Here is a 24,287-nt window from a genome sequence, read left to right as displayed (position 1 = left end):
AGATATGAGGAAATAGATGTCAGTGTTACTGGGTCCTGGAAATGATCCACACTACTGAAAGCAAGCCAATGGCGTGCCATAACTAAACTGGGGCACAATCTGAACTAATTAACTATGAGATGTAAAGTCAAGCCAATTGAAATGCAGGGTGGAGTAATCTTCATACATCTGTAATTAAAAAAGTGAATGTGAATTGAGTAAAGTTTTACGTTAATTATGAAACTGCAGATTCCAGTCACTCCCTACGTAAATTATCAGAACTTTCCCAGGGTCTTTGATTTGGAACCACACAAAAGACTTGTAATAAAATTTAAAATCATGAAAATCTAGTAATAGAACTTGAGGGTGAATAAGAATCCAGATAAACTGAAAACATAAAGAAACCCCTCATGAAATGAGTTTTTACAATTCTAGCTTGCACTAAATTTAGGTATTATGGATAGGAGGTTGTTAACCAAATTTAATGTAAATCGTTAGGAAAAATACTAGCAATGATAGAAAGCTACTGACTGGCAGGAGGCAAAGAGTTAGGATACAGGGGGCCTTTTCTGGTTGGCTGCCAGAGTAACTAACGGTATCCCACACTGGTCAGGATTGGAACTGCTTCTTTACACGTTGTATATCAATGATTTGGATGATGGAATTAATGGCTTTTTAGACAAGTTTGCAAATGATATAAAGATAGGTAAGTGGGACAGACAGAGTTGAGGAAGTAGGCAGTCCACAGAAGGACTTGGACAGATAGGAGAATGGGAAATGAAGTGGCTGATGGAATACAATGTAGGGAAGTGTATGGTCACACATATTTGTAGAAGGAATAAAGATGTCAACTATTTTCTAAATGGGGAGCAAATTCAGAAATTGTAAGTGCAAAGGGAGTCCTCATGCAGGACTCCATACAGGTTAACTTGCAGGTTGAGTTAGTGGTAAGGAAGGTGAATACAATTTTAGCATTCATTTCAAGAGGACTAAAATATAAAAGCAAGGAAGTGAGGCATTGGTCAGACCACACCCGAGTATTGTGAGCAGTATTGGGCCTTTTATCAAACAAAGGATATGCTGGCATTAGAGTGAGTCCACAGAAGGTTCCCGAGAACGATTCCAGGAATGAAAGGATTAGTATACAAGGAGCAGCTGATGACTTTGGCCCTGTATCATTAGCGTTCAAAAGAATTGGGAAGGTGGGAAGAGAAGGGGTGGGGGGTGAATCTTACTAAAATCTATCAAATATTGAAAGGCCTAGACAGATGCTTCGAATAGTGGGAGAGTCTAGGACCAGATGGCACAGCCTCAGAATAGAAGGACGTCCCTTTAGACCATAGAGAGGAATTTTTTGGCTAGAGGGTGGTGAATCTGTGGAAGCCATCTGATTGGGAATACTTAAAGCAGAGACTGACATGTTTTTGATTTGCATGGATGTCAAAGATTACAGGGAGAAGGCAGGAGAATGGGGTTGAGAGGGATAAATCAGGCAAGATGGAATGGTGGAACAGACTCAATAAGGGCTTATAACTCATGATCTTAGGTTACGCAACCTGGTAAATTAAATTGAATATGAATACTGTAACTACTAATGAAAGTTATGAAATTGACAGAAAAGGGCAAGTAGAGATCTTGAGACTATTGGAAAGGTACAATGCTTTTTCACTAGATATATTCCCTAAATGTAAAGAAAAACAATGGTGTAAAAGTTTGAAAGGATGCACAGATTATGACTAAGATTTTGTAATACCTCAGTCAGATTACTTAGGAATACCATGCAGAATTTTGAAAATACCCTTTGAAAGGCACATGAAGTGGTTGCAATGAATTGGCTCTAGCAATACTGACAGCCAAGAATGTAATTTTAATTTAAAAACTTGATTTCCTATGTTTGCTGAGATAGGGAGAAACTATGCAATCCACCAGAGGCTAAAAATAGGCAAGGTATTAATAATCATAATACAAATATTAGAAATGGTGAAGATAAAGTTCATTGATAAAGCTTCATGAATGACCAGAATGCTCCAGCATTTAACATTGCACAGTTATTGCCATGAGGCACATCTCAAGATTTCTTCTGGTTGTGGATCCACCAGAGTAGCAACAGAACACTGACTCCTTTTGGGCAGAATGGCAAGGAGTTTGTAGAGAATGGACTTTCAGGTCTGTCTGCTTTCCAATGATGCCTATTAGAAACTATGAGAAATCTGGCAAACATCTTTGTTTTTGCCTCTCTATCATCCCATGATTGAATCATCTCTCAGTACTCACCTTTGTTGATTCTTTCAGGTCAATTTTGGCATACAGGCTGCTTTAAGGCAAAACGTTATTCATTCATATGCCACTTGAAAGAATCAAGGCTAGCACCTTTCTGGTATGACACTACCAGAGGCATTATCTTTCAGATAAGATGTTAAGTAACAAACCCATGTGTCCTCTGAGATTCTACAATCCAATCCAAAGAACACCACACACCCAATAACAAAGGTTTCCGGTCATCATCTTACTCGTGTTTTGTTACTAGTTAGCACATGGGTCACTCTTGTTTCTTACATGACAATAATGGTTCAATTTAACAATCACTTTATTGGTTGTTAATGGCTGAGTATCAATGCAAAGCATTTCTTTTCCAAGATGACGCATTAAACCAATGTCCCTGCATTTTCAAAAATGAAAAAACTAAAATCTCTTCATGTCCCCGAGTTTCCAATGGAGTTCATACATTAAGCCCAGTGCAATACAGCAGCAAAACTCCTCCACTGAATAATCAAATTTATACAACTGTTGGCCTCACTTGATTGACTCTCTAACAGACAGTGGCTCTGATCTTCCCAGTACAAAACATTGACTATTTCCCTCTTCACAAACATTTGGGTTCTTGATTTTATTTCACACTTGTAGCACCTGCAATTTTTTGCCTCCAAGACATTGGTCAATCCCAGTCCTATTCTGATCTTCTCCTTGCTTCTTGAAGTCAAATACTGAACTCACTATCTTCATAAGCACCACCCTCCACAATGACAACAGTTTACAGAAAAAAGATAATTTATGTAAATTTGCTTGTGTGAAGGCTAATGTAATGTGCACAATAACTTGGGGACTTGTACATCAAAACAATTGGTATGGCTCTCTATGTGCCCTGCACCACCCCACCCCCTTAGCACCAAAATTTCCAGGCCCATTACCAATTTCTGAAACTTTGAAATTATATCGTATTGGTTTTGCACAATGCTGGAACTGACAGTTTCAGTGGTTTTTGAAAATGCCAAGATTAAAATGCAGGATGCTGTTTATCGATAAGAAAAATAATCGTACTGTAAAAGAATGCACACCTGAGCTAACATTTGAGATCAACTGTACAAGTGAGTTGCACAAACACTGCCCTTTGACAATGCTGAATAACTTCAGTACCAATTCCCAATTCAGTACCAATGTACCCATTCAGTACATGTAGAAGTGCTATTTGTCTTGCTGCAAGTCTCCACAATTGCAGCAATTCTGCACAATGAAGCTATAATACTTCTGCAGAATTATCAGATTGCAGTTGCAACTCTAGGCAAGAAATATTCACCATGGGGTCCTAGTCAGAGGGACTGAAATTTGGTGGACAGAGAAAACAGGACCCCATGTGGCAGGCCCACTGGCATGCTTGAAGCTTTAGTGTAAACCATGTACCAGAGAGGAATTTCTTGCCTTCAGTATTGTCTACAAGGTAGCAACAGACTATTGATATGATTGTCAAAATTATTCCAAATTACATAATGATTTGAGACTTGGTTTCTGGCTAAAACATAACTGCCACCATTTATGACCATGCTAAAAGGCTTTTAGCAACCAAGCAACTGAAATGCATAAAAATTCCAATCAATTTGGAAAAAAATCTTTCTACAGAATCAAATATTTTTTAAAAAGGTTTTTTAAAATCACTTTGAATCTGTATTTACCTTTGTGTGGAAGGCAAAGGATGCGAAGCTGAGGAAAGACTGAATGCATTCACAGGAATACGGAAGGATAAAGACAGTCCTCAAAATATTCAATGATTATAAAAGGAACCTAGGCACTAAAAAACCTATTAAGTCCTAAAATGCACCTTGAAAGAATACCAAATGATATCTATTTAATGGATGTGAGAAAGAAGGACATTCTATTGAAAGCAGCTGTTTACTGGATTAAGGAAGAAATAAAGTTAAAACAAAATAGCTGCCGCTCAATTTCAGTGCAGAATTGATGTTGTCCATCCCTGCTTGAAGTAGTGAAGGGCCATTATCAGACTGGATTGCAGTGTCTTACTGAATAACTGCCTGTCAATACTCCCTCAATGTTTCACTGCAAGTATTTGTCACTTGAGCTTTTCTTTTAAGATAAGCTCATTACTCCCAACTTTCAGATACACAAGACAGGTAAACAAAAATCCTCAGAACAAGCCAAATCATAAAAGAGATGAATATACATGAACTCACAATAAAAAAAACAAGGATATTATTTTAAATAGCCCAAAATTTATGATGCTAAACAATGCTTCTGACCTAGTCCCAAGCCGGCTCTATCTTTACTCTTGGACACCTTTAAGTTCTACTAGTCTGCTTTTACTTCTTTCTGGTTATTTTTTTCCCCCCAGAATCTCAATAGATCAGAGCACCAGAGCTCATGGACTCATTCAGATACTTGCATTTTCAAGAATAGGTCAAAATTAGGAACCAGAGCAGATCTGGCCCATGGGCTACTTGTGGAAAATATCTCAGTGCCGATCGTCTGGTAACTAATCACATTGTTGCTGCATTCAATTTCTAAAATCCTTCAAGTACTTAAATAGCAATATTTGTGATTTCATGGCAATCAGAAGCCTATGGGAATTTGGCAAAGAGTGAATAGCCATTAAGTTCTAGTGCTCTTGAAAGAGCAAACTAAAATAGCATTGAGTTGGCAGAACATGACCACTATGGCTTTGTGCCACATCAAAATTGGGTGTCACACTCTAACTTAAGGACAAGAAAACAAGTTCAAGTTCCCATCTTCGTGCAAGAATGGCATCACCTCAGAAAACATGTGGGGGTCTCGAGGCATATTTACAAAAGCAAGCATCCAAATGTTAAGTAAATGACCCAAGACACAGTCAGTATTGCATCTTGGCTTCAGCACAGTTGAACTTCCTGGCACATTTGCCAGATGAGAAATTACACTTTTCAAAAAGGATAGAAAGTGCAACATGTTTACAAGTGCACTGCTGTACCAATTGAGATCAATAATTCAGCACAAGTGGCCAGAAACAACCTTCTCACTGAGCACACAGTGCCTGGCGAGAGTGGTATCAGGGACAAACAACAGTCTGATGGGCCCTCTTCCATCGCAGAATGAGCATGCTGATTCAGGATGATGACATTGGGCTCAATGTCCATTATGCTCAACAACTTCATAGCTAATAGTTCAAAGTTGAAGATGGAAAAATGGATGAGATGCTGAAGGGATTTATCAAAAAAAAATGCATAGTGAGAATTTTAGCAACATGAATACATTGCTGAGCCAGTAATCTATTGAGACAGAAATGGGAACTCAAATTTCACCAAGATACCAAGAGGGTGACACCACAAAAAAGCTGGCAGTTACTACCCAACCACATTTATCCTGTGAACCATTCCCTTGAAAAGAATGCAGTCCATTTGAAATTTCTCCACAGTACTGTAAAGTAAGAAGTTCCATTTAGTTAGATCCAGTCACTGTGAAGACACAGAAATACACATCATAATGTGCAAACTGAGGGGAAATTGCAAGCACTTGTGTCTCCATGCATCTAGTCCTCTCATCTTGCAAGTTGGTAGGGGTGGTGTCAAGTGACTGAGGTACATTTTGCAAATGGTATACACAATAGAGCCACAGGGTGCCAGTGCAGGAGGGTCAGAAAGAGGGTTATGTACAGCGTGGTGGTTGGGGTGTCAATGGAGCAGGGTACTTGGCACTAAGTGCACATCTAGACAAGAGGACTGCTTTGAATTTAACTCCTGCCTACTGTTCCTCTGACAGCAAAATCATTTGAGGGCAAAAAGAAAGAAAATTAGAAAATTAGTCAATCACTGCAAGATCAGTTCTGATCTGTTCTTGTAGCGCAAAGTTTCTGCAGCTAGTCCAGTTTAGTTCCTGGATCAATGGCAAGATCACTCAGGATGCCAATGGAAGGATCTTAGTAACAGTAATGCCAATGAGAAGCTGGTGTAGATAGTTAATTCTTTATGTGTGGTAACTATAACTTAACAGGTTATGTCTGAACACTTCCTAAGAAGTTGCACACATTATGCAGTTAATTATTTCACAATCTGGCATTAGCAATGGGGGCCTGAATCCATGAGATCATCATAAAAATTCATATAGATCTCTTGACAGAATTAAAACTAGTATTCTCACAAATACTGGACCACGCAATATGAACTCAATGCAGTATCACCAACTTGTAACTATCCTCTAAAGCCCCAAAAATCCAAAAGGCAAGGTGGAGCAGGCAATAAGTGTTGAGTTTACCAGCAACAATCCAAAACATGCTCATTTCAACAGAATTGATGAGATATAGTGACACATTCTTTAAAAATAAACCCCGCAAAGATGCCTCAAGTCCAAACCTTTTTCCGTGCAAAATAAAATGTAAGCCATGAAATGAACTTAGCAGCATGTAATACTTTAAGGAAAATCATCAACAACTCCTTTTGGAAAGTATTTTCTTCATGCACAAGTCTAGGGCTTATATTTCACCACCCTGCATTAACATCTGGTGCCTAAACTCATAAAAATGAAGAATGAAGTAACTGCAAATGCACGTGGACCGGAGACTGGAATGAGATGTTACATGTATGAAGACAATATTATGTATGAAAGTTAAATAACATAATAAATCGTTCCATTTAAAAGACAAGTTAGATACGATACTACAACAGCAAGTCTGTCAGAATTTGTTATTCAAATAAAAGTGTAGAATAAGCCAAGGCTATAGTGATGTTTGAAAGTAATAGGATATTGGAACAGCGAGAAGAAACTCATCAGAAGTAGAAATTTTGCCCATTTTTTCCTTTATATCAATTTATCATTTGTTCAATTAAAATACAAAAGTATCCATGCACCACCTTGTAAATTGTAGTTCTATTTCAACATTAGTCAAAAGATTTGTTACCTCACTCTTTTTCTCCAGACTTTCTCCATGTGAACGGTACAACTCAAGAATGGATGTTGAATTTGTGGAAAACTGTAAATAAATTTTAAAATAACAAATTAATGGCAATTTCACATTATCTATTGCTTTTCCTCCCATCCTTTCCCAATTTTCCCTCGTTGTTTCATTTTAAGTATTATTTTTCACCATTGTTATCATGCCCAAGGAATCAGAAACTGTATCACAACACCAAGTGAGTGTTACGGGACTGGTGGTGACCTCCACCTGATGAAAGCGTAAACAAGGCCAAGTCTTCTCTCCGTGGAGTAAAAGATCATACACAGAGTCACAGCACGAAGTACAACATGCAAACAGGCCATTCAACTCAAGTCATCCATACTGACCAAGGTACCTTCCTGATCTGATCCCACTGCCTGCATTTGGGCCACATCCTGTATATTTTCTAAGAACAGTGTATCCATGCTCTTCTGGCTGATATTTATCACTCTACAAGTAGATTTGAAGAGATTGTCTAAATAGCATGGCGTTAACATTTGACAGCAGAATCCGCAGAAACGGACAGCCACTGGCTGCAAAGTATTTTGAGAAGTTGTGAAAGAAATGTGAACCTGCCACATAATTTTATTCCAATTGGAAAATTTACTGATATAGTCTTTCCTCCAAAGGAACAGCTAAAAGTAAATTGAAGTTAATAAAATAAGAATTCTGAAATTATGATAGTCAGTAAAAGGTTTAGCATCTAATATAGTGGAAAAAGGACAAGGGAAATTCTAGATAGTTTTCTTCTCTCAAAGATAAATTGTGCAAAGTAGGATTCTTTCGTCATTCAAAACTAAGTTTCATTTGACCAGGTAGAATTCCTGTCCTTGCACTTTGGGATTATTAGATGCGAAAGATTTAACTAGCAGAGCAAACTGCCAGTGCCATCAGGAAAACAGAAAAACAAAAGGAGAAAGCTCTAGAAACACTCATCAACAAGTATCTGTGGAAATAAACAGTAATCTATGCAAATAGTTCTTCATTTATACTAGGAAAACTTAAATACAAGTTTAAACAGGCACAAAAATGAAAGGGGAATAGCTGTGATACAGATCAACCCAGGAGTGGCTGAGTAACACAAGTGATGGAGAGACTGCTGGCTGTAGGACAGCTGATGTGTGTGGAGTCAAATTTCAGCGGGAATTGCTTGGATTCAAATTAAACTAAGCTAAAGTTATTTGTCAAGGAAAGACTTGGCTATTGGAGAAAATGTTATATTGGACAAATTTATCCACAATTAATATCATGCAGTCTTAACCAAAAAAGGGGAATTACATTATGCATTTTTGCTTTAATCTTGTATGCACACAAGGAAGATTCTACAGAGAAGGCCTAACGTTGACTACCATAAAATTAGTCAGCACTTGGAAATATACATTTTGCAATCAGTTCGTTGCAGGCCAGAAAAAAATACTTCAACTATGCATCAATGGGAAATCTGGTAACACTTTCAACAATGCCAACAAGCTTAGTACACTGAAGGTTTTTCCATCAAATATTTCACCAGCGCAAGGTGGGCAAAGGAAATCAGAAAAGTCTAGTAAGAACTGAGTTGGGAGTAGTTCAGTTAAGGGCCCCAGAAGGAGAAGCAACTCAACTATAGACTGTCAAGGGGAATTCACTAATGTCAGGTTCCCAGCATCAAGTGTCACAGCAGGATGCAGGCTTCCATCCAATTCATATGAGTTTGTGTGAGCGTGTGTGTGTGTGAGTGAGTGAGTGTGTGTATACGCGCGCGCATAAGGGTTTAAAGCCTTATGTCATTGGACCCTAAAAGCATATGGATCTTCAATACCGCTGTAGCATCTGACCTCATTTCCTTCACCATTCCTTACTCCAGAAATGCCACGTTCCTCAAGCATCTTACGGCAGAGGTATCAATAAGAACAAAATTATTTCCTGCAGATAGTACGCCGAGGCACAAACTATCCTCGATACAGTTCTATATGATACTTGACACTACCCAATATCCCACTCTCAGATGACAAACTTTCATGCACGTGCACCAAGTCTGCATTCGAGTACTTCAGCATAGCATAAAACACACAAAATAAAATGGAAGAATTTCCACACAGAATCTTGGCTACTAAGAAGAACGGGGAACTGCACATTTTTTTCCAACCACTGCAGAGACTGCACCCATCTGCGAATCAAGGTTGCGTCTGGCTGCAATGTCCATCGAGGTCCAGATCACTTGTTTTCTTTTTAAAAAAGTTTCAGAGGGATTGTGTTGGGAGCAGCACAAGGAGCTCGGGGGCGGGGACAGGGCAGGGGGTGTGGGGGAGCTTGGGGGTCAGGGCCGGGGGCGGGGCCAGGGACGAGGGGGAGCTCAATTTAAGAGACGGTAAATGCAGGTGCCAGAGTCCAGGTCAGGTTTTAAGCTCTTTGGTAGACAGCCAGTGACCCCTATGGACCATTGTCAAGTTGGCAGATGCTAGGATGTAGACCAGCGATGCACAAGGTCAATAACAAATGTCAGTGGGCTGATGACACCCCCTACCCCCAACCAAATCAGCAAGCTCCCTCAGGTCTGCTTGTCGCAGGAGGAATGAGGGCTGGTGACCACCCCTCAGCGAGTCCCAGGGTTGGAGGTACAGGCAAGTCTCAAGTTCGAAGCCTAGAATCAAAGCCCCATGATTGACAAGGCCCCACTGAAGACCGAAGCTGGAGAGTCTGGAAGGCCAAGCATGATGTTGAGGCCTTTGGGTCAGCACATCCTGAATGAGAAGCCCAACATCTGTGACCCTGGGCCAGTGACTGGAGACAGATGTGTAGATATGCAGGCACACGTACATGTTGTTCTGCTGAACACTATGGGCATGTTATGTTGGCATTGGGATGCATGGTGACACGTAGACAACCCTAGCAAACTCTTAGGTTGCGTTGGTTGTTAAAGGATGCATTTCCCTGTGCGTTTTAATTACCATGTGAAGTCCCAGGGTTTTAATGTTTTGGAAAAGACAGACAGGAAGCTAAATGAGTGTGTGCAGAAGTTGCACTACTAATCAGGAACAATATCACACTTAGAGGGGACATAATGGAGGGCTCATCACTGAATCTATAGAGATAGAACTCAAAAATAGCAATGGTACAATCATTCTGATAGGATTTTACTACTGACCTCCCAATAGTCACCAGGATATTGAGGAACAGGTACGTAGGCACATTCAGGAAAGGTGTTTAAAAAAAACAACTCAATAAGATTGTCGTCATGGGGAACTTCAATTTCCCCAATATAAACTGGTGCAGCCAGGAGGTCTTAACTCAATATGTAGACAGTCCAACAAGGGACTGTACTGGACCTCACAGTTGCTGAGCAGTTAGGCAACAGTGACCACAATTCCTCAAGATTTAAATTAGTTATAGAAGCATGGACCTTGTGGGAGTGTGTAAGATTGGAGCAAGGCAAATTATGAGAGCATTAGACAGGTACTAGGGAGAGTTAATTGGAAAGAGTTCTGTTTGGGTGTCCACCTCCAACACATGGAGGGTGTTTAAAGACCAACTGCACAGAGTACAGGTTATCAGAAGGAAGCCAAGGTACGAGAACCTTGGATGTCAAGAGAGGCGATGAATTTAGTCAAGAAAAAGTATGTAAAACTTAGGAAACCAGAATCAAACAAAGCCTGGAGGATTATAAAGAAGCTAGAAAAGAACTCGAGGGAATTAGGAAAGCCAAGAGGAGCTATGGAAAGTCCTTGGCAAGTAGGATAAAAGAGAATCCCAAGGTATTCTATATCCACCTTCATTTTCTTTAAGAGCTACCAGGAGCAACAGGTTAGCTAGGGAGAGGGTAGGACCACTCTAGGACAAACAGGGAACATTTGCTTGGATACGAGGAATGTGGCTGAGGTCCTTAATGAGTATTTTACATTATTTACCCAGAAGAATATGGAAGACAGGAAGATCAGTGTCGATAGCATTAATAAGATAGTGCATTTTGAAGTAAAGGAAGAGGTAGTGTTGAGTCTCTTAAAGAGCATGAAGGTGGATAAGCCCACAGGAGAGATCCAAGGACTGGTGATTAGCTAATGTTGTTCCATTTTTCAAGAAGGAAATAAGGGATAACCCGGAAACTAGACCAGTGAGTCTCACATCAGTAGTAGAGAGGTTACTGGAGAGAATTCTTAGGGAGAGGATTTATGAGAATTTGGAAAACCATGGTCTAATTAGGGAGAGCCAGCAGAGCTTTGTGCAGGGCAAGTCATGTGTTACAAATTTGATGGAGGTTGTTGTTTGATTTTTTAAAAACAAGGCTACGGTTGAGGTGATTGATGAAGGTCAAGCTGCGGGTGTTCTCCTCATGGGAGGCTCATCAAGGATTAAAAGGTATTGGATCAATAGCGAATTGCCCGTTTGGACTCACAACTGTCTTGCCCAAAGACGGCAGAGGATGGTGCTCGAAGGCAATTACTCTAAATGCATGTCCGTGGTCAGTGTTCTGCGAGGATCTGTACTGGGATGTATATAAGTGACCTGGATAGTTCGCAGGTGATGAAAAGATTGTTGGAGTTCTGGATAGCATAGGAAACTGGCAAAGAATACAGTGGAATATAGATCAGTTGCAGATATAGACAAAGAAATGACAAATGGAGTTTAACCCAGCTAAGCTCCAAAAACCTGGGCTTCTGTACCTCTCTGCAACTGCATCCTTGTCATTCTCACTGGAAGACCACGGCCTGTGTGAATCAGCAGTAATATCACCTCCTTGCTGACAATCGACACCTGAGCACCTCAAGGATGCATACTTAGCCAACTGCTCTACTCTATACACCCACGACTGTATGGCTGGGCACAGCTCCAACACAACTATTGTTGACAGAAATTCAAATGGTGACAAGGAGGCGTAAAGAAGCGAGACAGGACAGCTGGTTGAATGGTGTCACAGCAACAACCTTACAATCAACATCAAGACCAAGGAATTGATTCTAAACTTCAGGAAGGGGAAGTCAACGGAACACACATCAGTCCTCATCAAGGCATCAGAAGTAGAAAAGGTGAGCAGTTATATTCCTGGGTGTCAACATCTGCAAAGATCTATCCTAGGCCCAACATACTGATGCAATTTCAAAGGCACCACAACAGTGGCTATATTTCATCAAGACCTTGAAGAGAATTAGGATGCCACCAAAGACACACCCAAATTTCTACAGGTGCAGAACATTCTAACTGGTGGCATCACCGTCTGGGAATCAAGGAGCCACTCCATAGCATGAGAAAAGGCTGCAGAACATTGTAAACTCAGCCAGCTCCATCATGGGCACTGGCATCCCCAGCATCCTGGACACCATCAAATGTGGCGATACTTCAAAAAGGCAGTCCATCGTTAATGACCCCGCCACCAAAGTTATGCACTCTTCTCATCACATCAGGGAGGAGGTACAGAAGCCTGAAGGCACATCATGCAGTTTCCGGAACAGCTTCTGTCCTTGGCCATCAGATTTCTGAATGGACAATGAACCCATGAACATTTTCTCCTCTCTCTTTGCACTTGTTTGAATATATATTATTTACACATTATATATTACATATACACAATGCAATTTATAGTTTATAGTGTACTGCTCCCACAAAACAATGAATTTCACAACATACGCCAGCAATATTCAAATGTGAAGTGTTGCACCTTGGGAAGTCAAATGTAAAAGAGACAGTACACTGTTAAGGGCAAGACCCCTAATAGTGTTAGAGGGATCTTGGAGTCCAAGTTCATAGCTCTCTAAAAGTGGCTACACAGGATAATGGGATGCTTAAGGAGGCATATGGCACGCTGGCCTTTATTAGCTGAGGCATTGAGTTCAAAGGTCAGGAAGTTATGTTGTAGCTTTATTAGGCCACATCCGGAGCATTGAATCCAATTCTGGGCACCCCGTTGTGGGAAGAATGTCGAGGCTTTGGAGATAGCGCAGGAGAGGTTTTCTAGGATGCTGCTTGGATTAGAGGCCACATGCTATCAACAAGAGGTGGGATAAACCTGCATTGTTCTCTCCGGAGCAGCAGATGCAGAGGGGAAATCTGATACAGGTTTATGAGATAAGAGGCTGTTCCTGTATTATACTGTTCAGTGCTCTATGGAATAGACAAATCTTTTGCCTAAAGTATGAAAGAAAAAGCATTGGTTTATCTTGAGAAAACTTTGTAGTACAATAAAAGGGTTGAGTTTGCTGTCAGACTGCTTCTCATCTTTAGGGGCACATACCAGCCGAACTCAGAGCTGCTATGAAAATCTGCTCTCTAAAGCAAGATTAAAAGAGGATCACTCTCTTCCCAGAGAGGCAGCTGCCACACAAATACAATTAACACAGCAATAATCATTTCTAGGTTTTACTTCTTGGGTCTCGATGGTGGCACTTAGCAAAGCCAGCATTTACTGCCCATGACAATCAAAAACAAAATGCTGCAAATGCTAGAAATCTAAAAGAGAAACAAAAAGTTCTAGAAAGAATCTATCAGGCTGCATCTGTGGGAAGAGAAAATAAAGTCACAGAGTCAAGGTTCCAGATTGCAGATACTTTGTTAGAACTGTAAAGGAGACAAAAGCAATTTGTTAAACTGCAGGGAGAGTGTGTGATGGGGATGTCTCTGATAGGGTGACATCATATCAGAGGTAATGTGGTCAGTAAATGAATCAGAGCCAGAGTGTGAGAACATCACAAAATAATGTAAAAGGTCATACTGAGCATGTCTTCTACTCTAAGAGCAAAAAAATTAGATTATGAAGACACGTAGTCCTCTTTTATTGTCATTTAGTAATGCATGCGTTAAGAAATGATAGAATTTTTCCTCCAGTGTGATATCACAAAACACAGGACAGACCAAGACTGAAAAAACTAACAAAACCACATTATAACATATAGTTACAACAGTGCAACAATACCAAAACTTGATGAAGAACAGTCCACAAGCACAGTAAAAAGTTCAAAATCGCTCAGATGTCCCACATCTCATGCAGACGGGAGAAGGAAGAAAAACTCTCCCTGCCATACCCGACCACGACCCGACTCTGTGTCTCAGAGCTCTGATCAGCTCTCCGACACAGAGTACTGAGCGTCATCTCTATCCGAATGATTCAACCTCCATCTCGGTCGCCAACAGCAGGCAAAGCTGGGGATTTTGAGGCCTACCTCCTGAAAGATTCCCGACCGCGCAGTAACGACAGCAGCAAACGAGCATTTCAGAAATTTTTCCAGATGTTTCTCTGTGCTTTCACATCCATCTCCATCAAATCAGAATTGTCCACGGCCCCTATTTAATGGATACAATATCACTTTTCACTGGAGGGCTGCGCGCGCATGGCGCGCTGCTTCTCTCTCCTCCCGCCGAACTGAGAATGACTTTATACAGACCGAGAAATCGTTATCTCAAACTGTAGAATTCAATACTGTGTTCAGAAGGCTATGAGGTACCCAGACAGAAAATGAGCTGACCTTCCTCGAGACTGCATTGGCCTTCAGTGAGTGTACAGGCGACCACAGACCAGTAGGTCAAAGTGAGAGGAATAGGGAAATTAGAGTGGCAGGTAACAGGAAGCTCAGGGTCAATTCTATGGCCTGAACGCAGATGTTTTACAAAGTAATCACTCAACTTCCATTTGGTTTCACCAACGTAGAGGAGACCACATTGTGAACACTGAATGCTGTACTCAAGAGATTCTGCAACTGTGGGAAATCCAGAGCAACACACATACGGTTGAACGTTGAATGTTGTGCACTAGATCAGAAACAGAAGTTTCTCAAGCCCCTTTCTCCAGAAACTGCTGTTTAGAGCATTGGATGATGGGAGGGGAAAAAAGCAAAAGGGCTGATGTTGCATCATCTGCGATAGCAGTTGGTGGAAATGGAAATGTGGAGTCATGTAGGGGACGGTCCCTGCAAAATGCTGAAAGAGCGTAGAGGACAAAGTGTCCAGTGGTGGAATCTCTTTCTTTGAATGTGACAGAAATTGCACTGAACGATCTGTTTAGTACAGAAATGGGGGAGGGGGAGGCTTGGAAGGAGAATTCTATTCTTGTTCTGTTATCTAATAAAGATTGCTTCTTCAAGATTGACTTTGCACAAGCTTAAAGAACAGGATTATATTTTCCTCCAATTCTTCATTGTATATGCCTTCAGGTAAGCAAGTTTCTGCAAATTTTAAGAATGTGAATGCAATCACGTACTTAAAAAATGCCATTAATTGAATTTTATGTTATCTAACTCCAGTTGAATAAATTGAACCCCACTGGCCAATTTAAACAAGTGATAAACAAGTTCATATCAAAATACGGGCACAATGCAAACAGAGTTGCCGGTGATCCTTGAAGCAGGGCGAGAATGTGGAAATCTTGTTTAGCATAAAGCACCAACTCAAAGATGACCACAGGATAAAGCAGCTGTCAGTAACCTTATACTTGTGCCTGCCATCTGAACAAAAGAAAAAATAATACACACAGAAGTCTTCTGATTGGTGTCATCTATTTTGTTGAATGTCATAATTTCATTTCTTGAATCCCAACAGGCAGGGATGATAATCTGAATTCATCCCTGCCTACTGGGATAAGAAAAATGGTATTCAACAGAGTAGATGAAAGTACGATGATGTACATAAATCAAATTAAGGTATAGCCTTCAGGTAAATTGCTGAAAGCTGAAATGCCCCATATCAATTTTCAAACAATTGTGGCTAAAAGATTTCACTTTCGGACAACCACAGAAGTCTATCCAATTTGTCATTTAATGCATACAGTGGAAAAGCCAGGCAAGTGCAAGGAAAAGTTAAGACATGCACCAGGGGACAGTACCAAGTGACTAATAAAAATTGAAGCCATCTTGAATGTCAATGGGATCAGACAACATGAGAGATGTGATGAGATTCTCATACCAGAATACCCGTTTATACCCGAAGGATCACTGGGGATCCAAGTCACCCCAACCACAATCTATTCCAGCTGCTACCATCTGGGAAATGGTACCGCAGCATAAAACCCAGGACCAACAGGCTCCAGGACAGCTTCTTCCACCAGACTGATAAAAATACACTCAAATTAGCGTGAGTTAATGTTACATTGACTGCTCTATTTATTATAAATTACTATGATTGTACATTGCACATTTAGACAGACGTAACGTAAAGATTTTTACTCGTATGTGAGGGATGTAGAAATAAAGTCAATTCAAATTTAACTAAAAGCAGGTTGAGGGGACCATATCACTTTAGTCCTAACTACTGTGAACTGCCTTCCTGTATATTTTAAAATTTATTTCCAATTTCTCTGACTTGTTTTTGAAGTTCTCAATGCTCTAAGATCACAGAATCGTTTTTATTTGCTGAATCTGCTCGAACTCTTAAATTTAAACATTGTCCCTCAAAAGAAAACGATCAGGTCAGTTTTTTTTTAAAAACAAAAACCATGCCCCCAAAACTGTGCAACTAAATACATAAAAATATAAGGGATATAGACTCAGTTGGCATTTTGAAACACCAGCTCAAAGCCCATTTATTTAACCTTGCTTTTAACTAATATTTTATTTTTATGTTTGCACTATCCCATGATAAAGCACTTTGAGCTATGCTGTTTATATGAAAAGTACTCGACAAATAAGTTATTATCCTGTTTCCACATAGAACAGTTCAGAGTATAACAGAAGTCAGCAAAAGTGAACCATCATACATCCTCAAGAAAGTAGCTGAAATCAAACAAAAATCAAAAAATATTCCTACACACTTCCTACCATTCAGTACCATACAATCACTCCTACAAAGACAATATCCAGTACATAATGACGCACTAGTTTACTCGCTGATCATAACACAGAGGATGATTGAAGTCGAGGCGGATGTGAGGTGAGTGAGCGAGCGTTCAGCACCTTCTACCAGCCCCTGCTCACTGTTGCTGGAGGATGGTCTCAGAATGTGGAGGTCCCTCTCTCCCCCTCTCGCTCACTTTCTGCTCCTGAGGGAAAGGTCTTTGTTTGAATAATCGCGCCCTCTCCCTTGACACAGTCGAAGGATGGTGCCTGAGCTAGGTTTAATCAATGTGGTTTGTAGATTGGAGTCTAATTCTCGTACTACTTTCTGGTCACTATTTTTTTGTTCCTATTTTTGGACAATTTTTGAATCAGGGTGGCCTGCAGATAAAGAACACTGAGCTGAACTGAAACATACCTTTTGATTGTGCTTTATATTCTGCGTTTTCGCTTTTTTGGGTGGGGTTTGATGTTTTTCTTTGAACAGGTTCCAAAGATCTGTCTTTTTTTCCCCTCACGGCTGTCTGTGGGGAAGACGAATCTCAGGATTCTATAATGCATACATGCTCTGATGATAACTGTACATCGAATCTAGGCTTCTGGCAGCACTCAAAGAACAATGAACAGAAGTTACAAAAGAATGTCAAACAGGCCATATTTGAAGAGGTAGTATCTTCATCTGGCAATCTATCAATGTTTCATCTGCGTTTCCTGACATGAATATATCTTCAGGTCAAAAATACAGTACTAAGTGAATTCCAGGCACACAGCTGAGGAACGGCTAGCACTGGCGGCCATGCAAAAACAGGAACCTGCTTGCCAGGGGACCTACACACATCCTTCCTGGGTTGCAAAGTCCCAAGATCAACCTTTAAGAATTAATCAAGACAGTTGACTTAAAATACTTTAAATTATACTTAAAATATTGTAATATGGAAGACCATATCTGCAACTGTCCAAAAGCCATAGTGACCTTCAGTACTTCATTACGTAAAATTGGCCAGCTTCACAACCATCGCAGTCTTTTTTTTCTAATTTGTCAACTGAATTGGAAACTTTTCGCTCAAATATACAAAAAGGTTCTCATCTAGGTGAGTTCAGTGCCATCTCTGCTACCCATGCACAGCCTCCCCTTCAAACAATGGGTTTTGACAGGTATGCCCAGCAGCAGAGGTACAACTGCAGCAAGCAGCAAATGGACAAGGCCGTCACAAAACCTCACCCATTTAAGTCCAAAGCTCAAAAGAGGAATTAAACACAAGAAATTCTGCAGCTGCTAGAAATTATGAACATTCACAAAATGTTGCAGGAACTCGGGAAGTCAGGCCACATCCATGGAGGGGAATAAACAGTCGAGGTTTTGGGCTGAGACCCTTCATCAGGATCTTTCATTTTGTGTGTGCTGCTCAAACAGGTGATAATCAATCTGTCTGTTTAATCCAGGGATATGAGTACTGATAGCAAAGCATTTATAGCCTAACCCCAATTGCTCGAAAAGTTGAGCAGAAATGCTGTTGCTAAACCACCTCTGGACAGTTTGTAAAATTACCCCCACAAAGCTGAGTGGAGTCATAAAGTAATAGAAACAGATCCCTCAACCTAATGCCCAGACCAAAGACCAAACCTCAAGAACACATTTACACTAATTCCACTTTTTTTTTTAACCTATATCCCTGTCAACTCAACCGCTTCATGCAATTCTAACTTCACAGTAGGAACAATTTACAGCCAATCCACATATCTTTGGAATGTGGGAGAAAACCAGAGCACCTGAGGAAACCCATTCAGTCATTAGTAAAAATATGCAAATTCCATACAAATAGAGCCAGGATTGAACCAGGTCACTGGAGTGGCTGGGTAGCAGCTCGATTTGTACAATAAAGAAAAAGAAATCACAGCTGTACACTCAGGCTACGTCCACACGAGACCCGATAAATCCGTAAACGAAGCTTTTTCTCTTCGTTTTGTCCCTCTGTCCACACTGAAACGGTGTTTTCCTTCCCCCAAAAATGGAGCTTTCCTAAAACATTCTCTGGAGTGTCAAATCTGAAAACGCCAGTTGGCCGTTGTAGTGTGTACCGGCTAACCGGCTAGTTTTAAAAACGCTGTCATGACGTGCCAGAACAAATGGTGGCGGCAGTGCGGCATTTCGTTGTTTTCCTGAACGCAGCCTCCAACACCACAACAACATCTGACAATAGACGAGTAACAGTCGAATGTATGGAAATACCAGATAACACTGATGCAGACATGTTTTAGGTACATTTAACAAGGTACTTTATTAATGTATTGCTTGTGTAAACATTCAATAGATGCAATTGTCACTTTTGCCCAGTAATTCATTTTATTGCACATGTTAAATACAGCAAAATAATACACAAAAACATGGCAAAAGTAAAGGCAACCAAATGAGGTAACAGCAAATTTCACTTTTGCCCAGTAACCAGCCTTACTGCATTTAGTTGTAGCTGTCGTCCCTTTCATCGATGAAATGTTTCTGGACAAACGCGCACCAAGTCTTTCGTTTGGCATTTTCCTTTTAAGTTTTTCTAGTCTGTAACTGGACAAACGCACACCAAGTATACCGCTTCCTCTTCGCTTGTCTTCTGTGTGTCCTGCGTATGCCCAGGAGGAGATTCGCCCAAATATTCGTTTTAATGCAGACGGAGGTATTTTCAAAAACACCTGGTGTGGACGCCTATCATTTTTACGCAAAACCGGAGTTTAAAATTATCTGGTCTAGTGTGGACATAGCCTCAGTGACCACTTTATTAAGTGCACCTGTACCACTGCTCATTAATGCTAATATATATAAGTTAATCATATGTCAGCAACTTAATGCACAAAAGCATGCAGACATGGTCAAGAGGTTCAGTTGTTCAGACCAAATACCAGAATGGGGAAGAAATGTGATTTAAGTGAATATGACCACAAAATGATTGTTGGTACCAAATGGAGTAGTTTGAGCATCTAAAAATGCTGGTCTCCTGGTACTTCCACACACAAGTCTCTAGAGCAGCGTTTCTCAACCTAGGGTTCCGTCAGAGATTGTGATTTTAAATTGTTTTTGAGCTACACGCAGCGCAACACTGGTCTGATAAGAAGCGTGAAGTGTGTTTTCCGAGCACTGAATGGACTTGCCCAACTTGGGCTGTGATGTCACCCTCTCCTGTGTAAAAATGTTTTACGTGTCTGATAGTCCAAAGTGGCTATTTTTGAAGAGGTGGTGAGAGACGGGATTCTAGCAGGATTCTAGGCCTAGGCCTACAGATAATTCTAAGGTTAATGATGAAGAACTACAATCTTCTGAGTCATTTTACTGCACTAGTGCAACAGACAGAAAAAAAAAGTCCACTTTTACAACGAAAGCTACTAATCAATGGGTTTTACATGGACTGGTGATCCAAACTGTCCTATTCCTTTGTGCCTAGTCTGTGGCAAACAACTTACAAATGCAGCAATGGCACCAACAAAATTGAAAAGACACTTAACTACAAATCACAGCCAAATGACATTTAAAAGTACTGATTATTTTCAAGGGCCAACTGAATCTCAATCCCCTGCTACATACTGGTGGCTTAGAGTTCTCAGTAGGGTGTTTGAGCTGAAAGGTCAATTGCAGGAGTACCCTCAAGAAAAGAGTAGGCCAGATTTTGCTAAGCACTTTAAAGGTGAAGAATGGCTGCAGAAACTAGCCTACTCAGACATTTTTTTATCATATGATCCCGTTGAACAAGTCTGTGCATGGCCCTGGAGAAAATGTTTTGACTTCAAGTGACAAGATTTCTGGATTTAAAAGGAAACTTAATCTGTGGAAAAATCATGTTGCAAAAGGAAATCTTGAAATGTTTTCACTGCTGCTTGGGCTTGAGAGTGAGGATGGATATAAGAAAGTCTCAAGTCTGATTGAAAACCACCTGGAAAAACTACAGAATAAAATTGAACAGAATTCCACCCCCCTTTCAACGTAAGTGCATGACTGGGTGAGGGACGCTTTCTCTGAATCTTCTGCTCAGCCTGAGAACTTGACTTTGAGAGAAGAACTTTGTGAGCTGCACTCTGATCACACACTCAAGATGAGATTCACTGATCTACTCCTGGACAAGGAGAATCCTGCCATTCATTGGAAAGCAATGAACATTTTCCTGCAGTTTTAAGTTTGTGTGTGTGGTCAAGCTTTTTCTTGTTTAACAAGTACAGAAATTGTCTCACTTCAGTTGACGATGAAATCCTTGTGTGCTTATCTCAAGTTTGACCAGAATTGAGTATTTGCGCAGCAAAAAAAAAAACAAGCACAGGTTTCACATGCTAGGCCTATACTTGAGCCTGATCATGTCACTTGGTACGAAAATGCTTTGGCTTATGGTTTTTAGTAAATTTACTATTCAGCATTGTCAATAACTTTTCATGTTGTCAATTTACAACTTTTATCTATGTTAAATCTAGCAGGCCCATCTTTAGAAGAAGATAATCCCATTTTGGCTTTAGCCAGCTACTTAACAGAAATTTATTATGTTTGCCTGTGAGATTTTAAAATTTATGAAAGGTAAGCTAAGCTTATTTACCTGTTTCTCCCCCCCCCCAGATAGATTTGCTAAAAATTCATTCTCTATTCAAAAGAGCATTGACAATTATTTTTGGATGATTATTTCTACAACTGACTTATCACACTATATACCACGAGCTTTATATATAATTTTTTTAGGCAGGTGTTTCCTGAGACCTGAAATTTATCTCAAGAATTCCTCCAGGCCAAAAAGGTTGAGAAAAGCTGCTTCAGAGCTTACAGAGAATGATGCAATAAACAAAATAAAGGTTCAGTTAAGTGCCAGTTCTATGGGCAAAAACAATTTGTTAATGAGAGGTCAGAGTAGAATGGCCAGTGGTTTAAACTGACAGAAGGCGACAGCAACTCAAACAACTCATGTTACAACAGTAATGTGCAGAAGAGCATTTCTGAATGCACAACACATGAAACTTTGAAGTGGATGGGCTACAACAGCAGAAGACCATGAATGTGCACTCTGGCCACTTTGTTAGCTACCTCTGGCATCTAACAAAGTGGCCACCACGTGTACATTCCAGACACATGTTGAACCAGACTGACACATCACAGAGAGATGTGATGCACCCACTTGCACAGTGACACAGGGCCAGATGAAATTATGAAATGTTTTAGTACGAGAGCGGGGACAGGATCTGATTGAAGTTCTTCATAAAATTATATCTGAGTAACATAGGTAAGAATAAGAGGTACCACACATGCACTAGCTTGAGGAAAGGAAGGTTGGAGAAATCTTTTAAATTTAAGCTTTCATCTTCTTTTCAAACAAATAGTAAAATGTTATAGCTAGACAGCAATAGACATCAGAACAGAAATAACAAGTGCCTACATCAGGGGCCAGGAAGGGAAGCTGAGGAAGCGGCATTTCACAGTTAAAAGAGAAGGACTAAAAAACTATTTCACAGGTGTGGGCAGTTTGCAGAGGACATGAAGGTAGAAAAGGAAAAAGAGAAATTTAAGGATTATGACCAAGGGAGGAAACGCCTTTTTGGCAAGAAAAGGGGATGGCAAAGTATCTGCTTGGATGCATCCTATTTCAGTGACAAAGAAATGAGTTTCCATTTTATTTTTTAAATTGAGGATAGATATAGAACCTTCTCCGGGAGAAGGTTCAGGAGCTTGAAGGCTCATACGGCCAGATTTGGGAACAGCTTCTTTCAAACTGTGATAAGACTGCTGAACGGATCCTGACCCGGATCTGGGCTGTACCCTCCAAATATCCGGACCTGCCTCTCCGTTTTTTTTGCACTACCTTACTTCCCATTTTTCTATTTATGATTTATAATTTAAATTTTTAATATTTACTAATTTTAACTATTTTTAATATCTTTAATATTTATAATCCAGGGAGTGTGAAGCACAGAATCAAATATCGCTGTGATGATTGTACATTCTAGTACCAATTGTTTGGCGACAATAAAATATAAAGTAGATAACAGATTTAACACAAAGAGAAAAAAAAAACTCAAGTTTACGTGTAGCCCAGGACGATACTGAATGATAACCAATTTTGATGGGAGATTTGAGCCCAGCATTTCTGGTGAATGCCTCAAGCAATGTCAACCATATCCATTTATTTGAGCCAAGGGCTCCAAGTTGTACATGAACTACTTCTAAGCACAGAGAGAATAATGGTTTTAATGAGGACCAATGTGTCAACAGATGGAGACAAGGGTATGATTAGGCAAATCAGCAGCAATACTGTAACAAACAGAAGTCAAAAGATTAAAGCTCTTACTGGAAGTAGAGAGAGAAGCAAGATGAACCATGAAGGGAGCTTTTACCAGAGTGCATAAAGTATTGTGTGCAGTTTTGGTCACCTTAGGAAAGCCACTATCAATATGCAGAGAATACAGAAGAGATTTACAAAGATTCCCTTCTCCTTTCATCATTCCCCACTATACTCCCTCCTAGTATTTATCTTTGCAAGTGGAAGAGCTACAACTGCCTATTCATCTCCTTTTCACCTCCATTCAGGGGCCCAAACAGTCCTTCCTGGTAAAACAACACTTCACCTGCAAGTTTGAGTCATCTACTGTATCTGGTGCTCCTGAAGCAGCCTCCTCTACATTGGTAAGGCACAATGTAAATTGGGGTACTGCACCTTCACTCAGTCCTCAACAAGGTTTTCCCAGTGGTTGACTACTTTAATTCCAATCTCCATTCCAACATGTGGGCCCATGGCTTTCTCTTCTGCTACAATGAAGCCACTCTCAAGTTGGAGGAGTAACATCTCAATGCTGCCTGGGTAGCCTCCAACCTAATGTCACGAGCACTGATATTTCTAACTTCTGGTAATTTCTCCCTCTTCTTCCATTCTCCACACTGGCTTCCCCCTTACCTCTTCTCTTTATCTGCCTATCACCTCCTACTGATGCCCCTCCTCCTTTTCTTTCTCCCACCACCATTCCCCCCCCCCCCACCCCCCCAACCAACTTCTTATTCTGGCTTCTTCCCTATCTATTCCTTTCCAGGGGTCTCGGCCGAATATGTCAACTGCTTATTCCTTTCCATGGATGATGTCTGACCTGCTGAGCTCCTCCAGCATTCTCAATGAGTTCTTCCTTTACAAAGATTTTGCCTGGACTAGATGGCCAGTTAGAAAGAGATGTTGGCTATGCTGGGTCTTTATTCCTTGAAGGATTACAGATGATCTCACAGAAGTTTATGAAATCACGAAGGTACAGACTAGGACTTTTTCCCCAGAGTTGGGGAATCGAAAATGAGAAAGCACAGTTAAGAGGGAAGAGATTTAAGTGAGACCGAGGAGGTAACTTCTTAACACAGAAGGTAGTCAGTTCCTGGAATGAGCTGCCAGAGGAAG

At 40.4% G+C, this 24,287-nt stretch overlaps 1 protein-coding gene across 7 annotated transcripts in view; it reads right to left on the bottom strand.

The window, feature by feature from the left end:
- The window catches only part of LOC140204174 (Krueppel-like factor 8), a 196,504-nt gene that overhangs the window by 153,765 nt on the left and 18,452 nt on the right, over positions 1-24,287 (bottom strand). For all 7 annotated transcript variants that reach the window (XR_011887546.1, XR_011887547.1, XM_072270629.1 and 4 more), the window contains exon 2: positions 7,136-7,207. Coding sequence is in view for 3 of the 7 variants with exons in the window: in XM_072270629.1 (XP_072126730.1) it covers positions 7,136-7,207 (72 nt within the window). In the remaining 4 variants the exon portion in view is untranslated. The remainder of the gene's footprint in view (positions 1-7,135; positions 7,208-24,287) is intronic.

This window comes from Mobula birostris, chromosome 10 (assembly GCF_030028105.1).
Source record: "Mobula birostris isolate sMobBir1 chromosome 10, sMobBir1.hap1, whole genome shotgun sequence".
Taxonomy (NCBI): domain Eukaryota; kingdom Metazoa; phylum Chordata; class Chondrichthyes; order Myliobatiformes; family Myliobatidae; genus Mobula; species Mobula birostris.
Note: the sequence above shows the minus strand (reverse complement) of the source record. Positions and strands in the feature narration are given on the sequence as shown.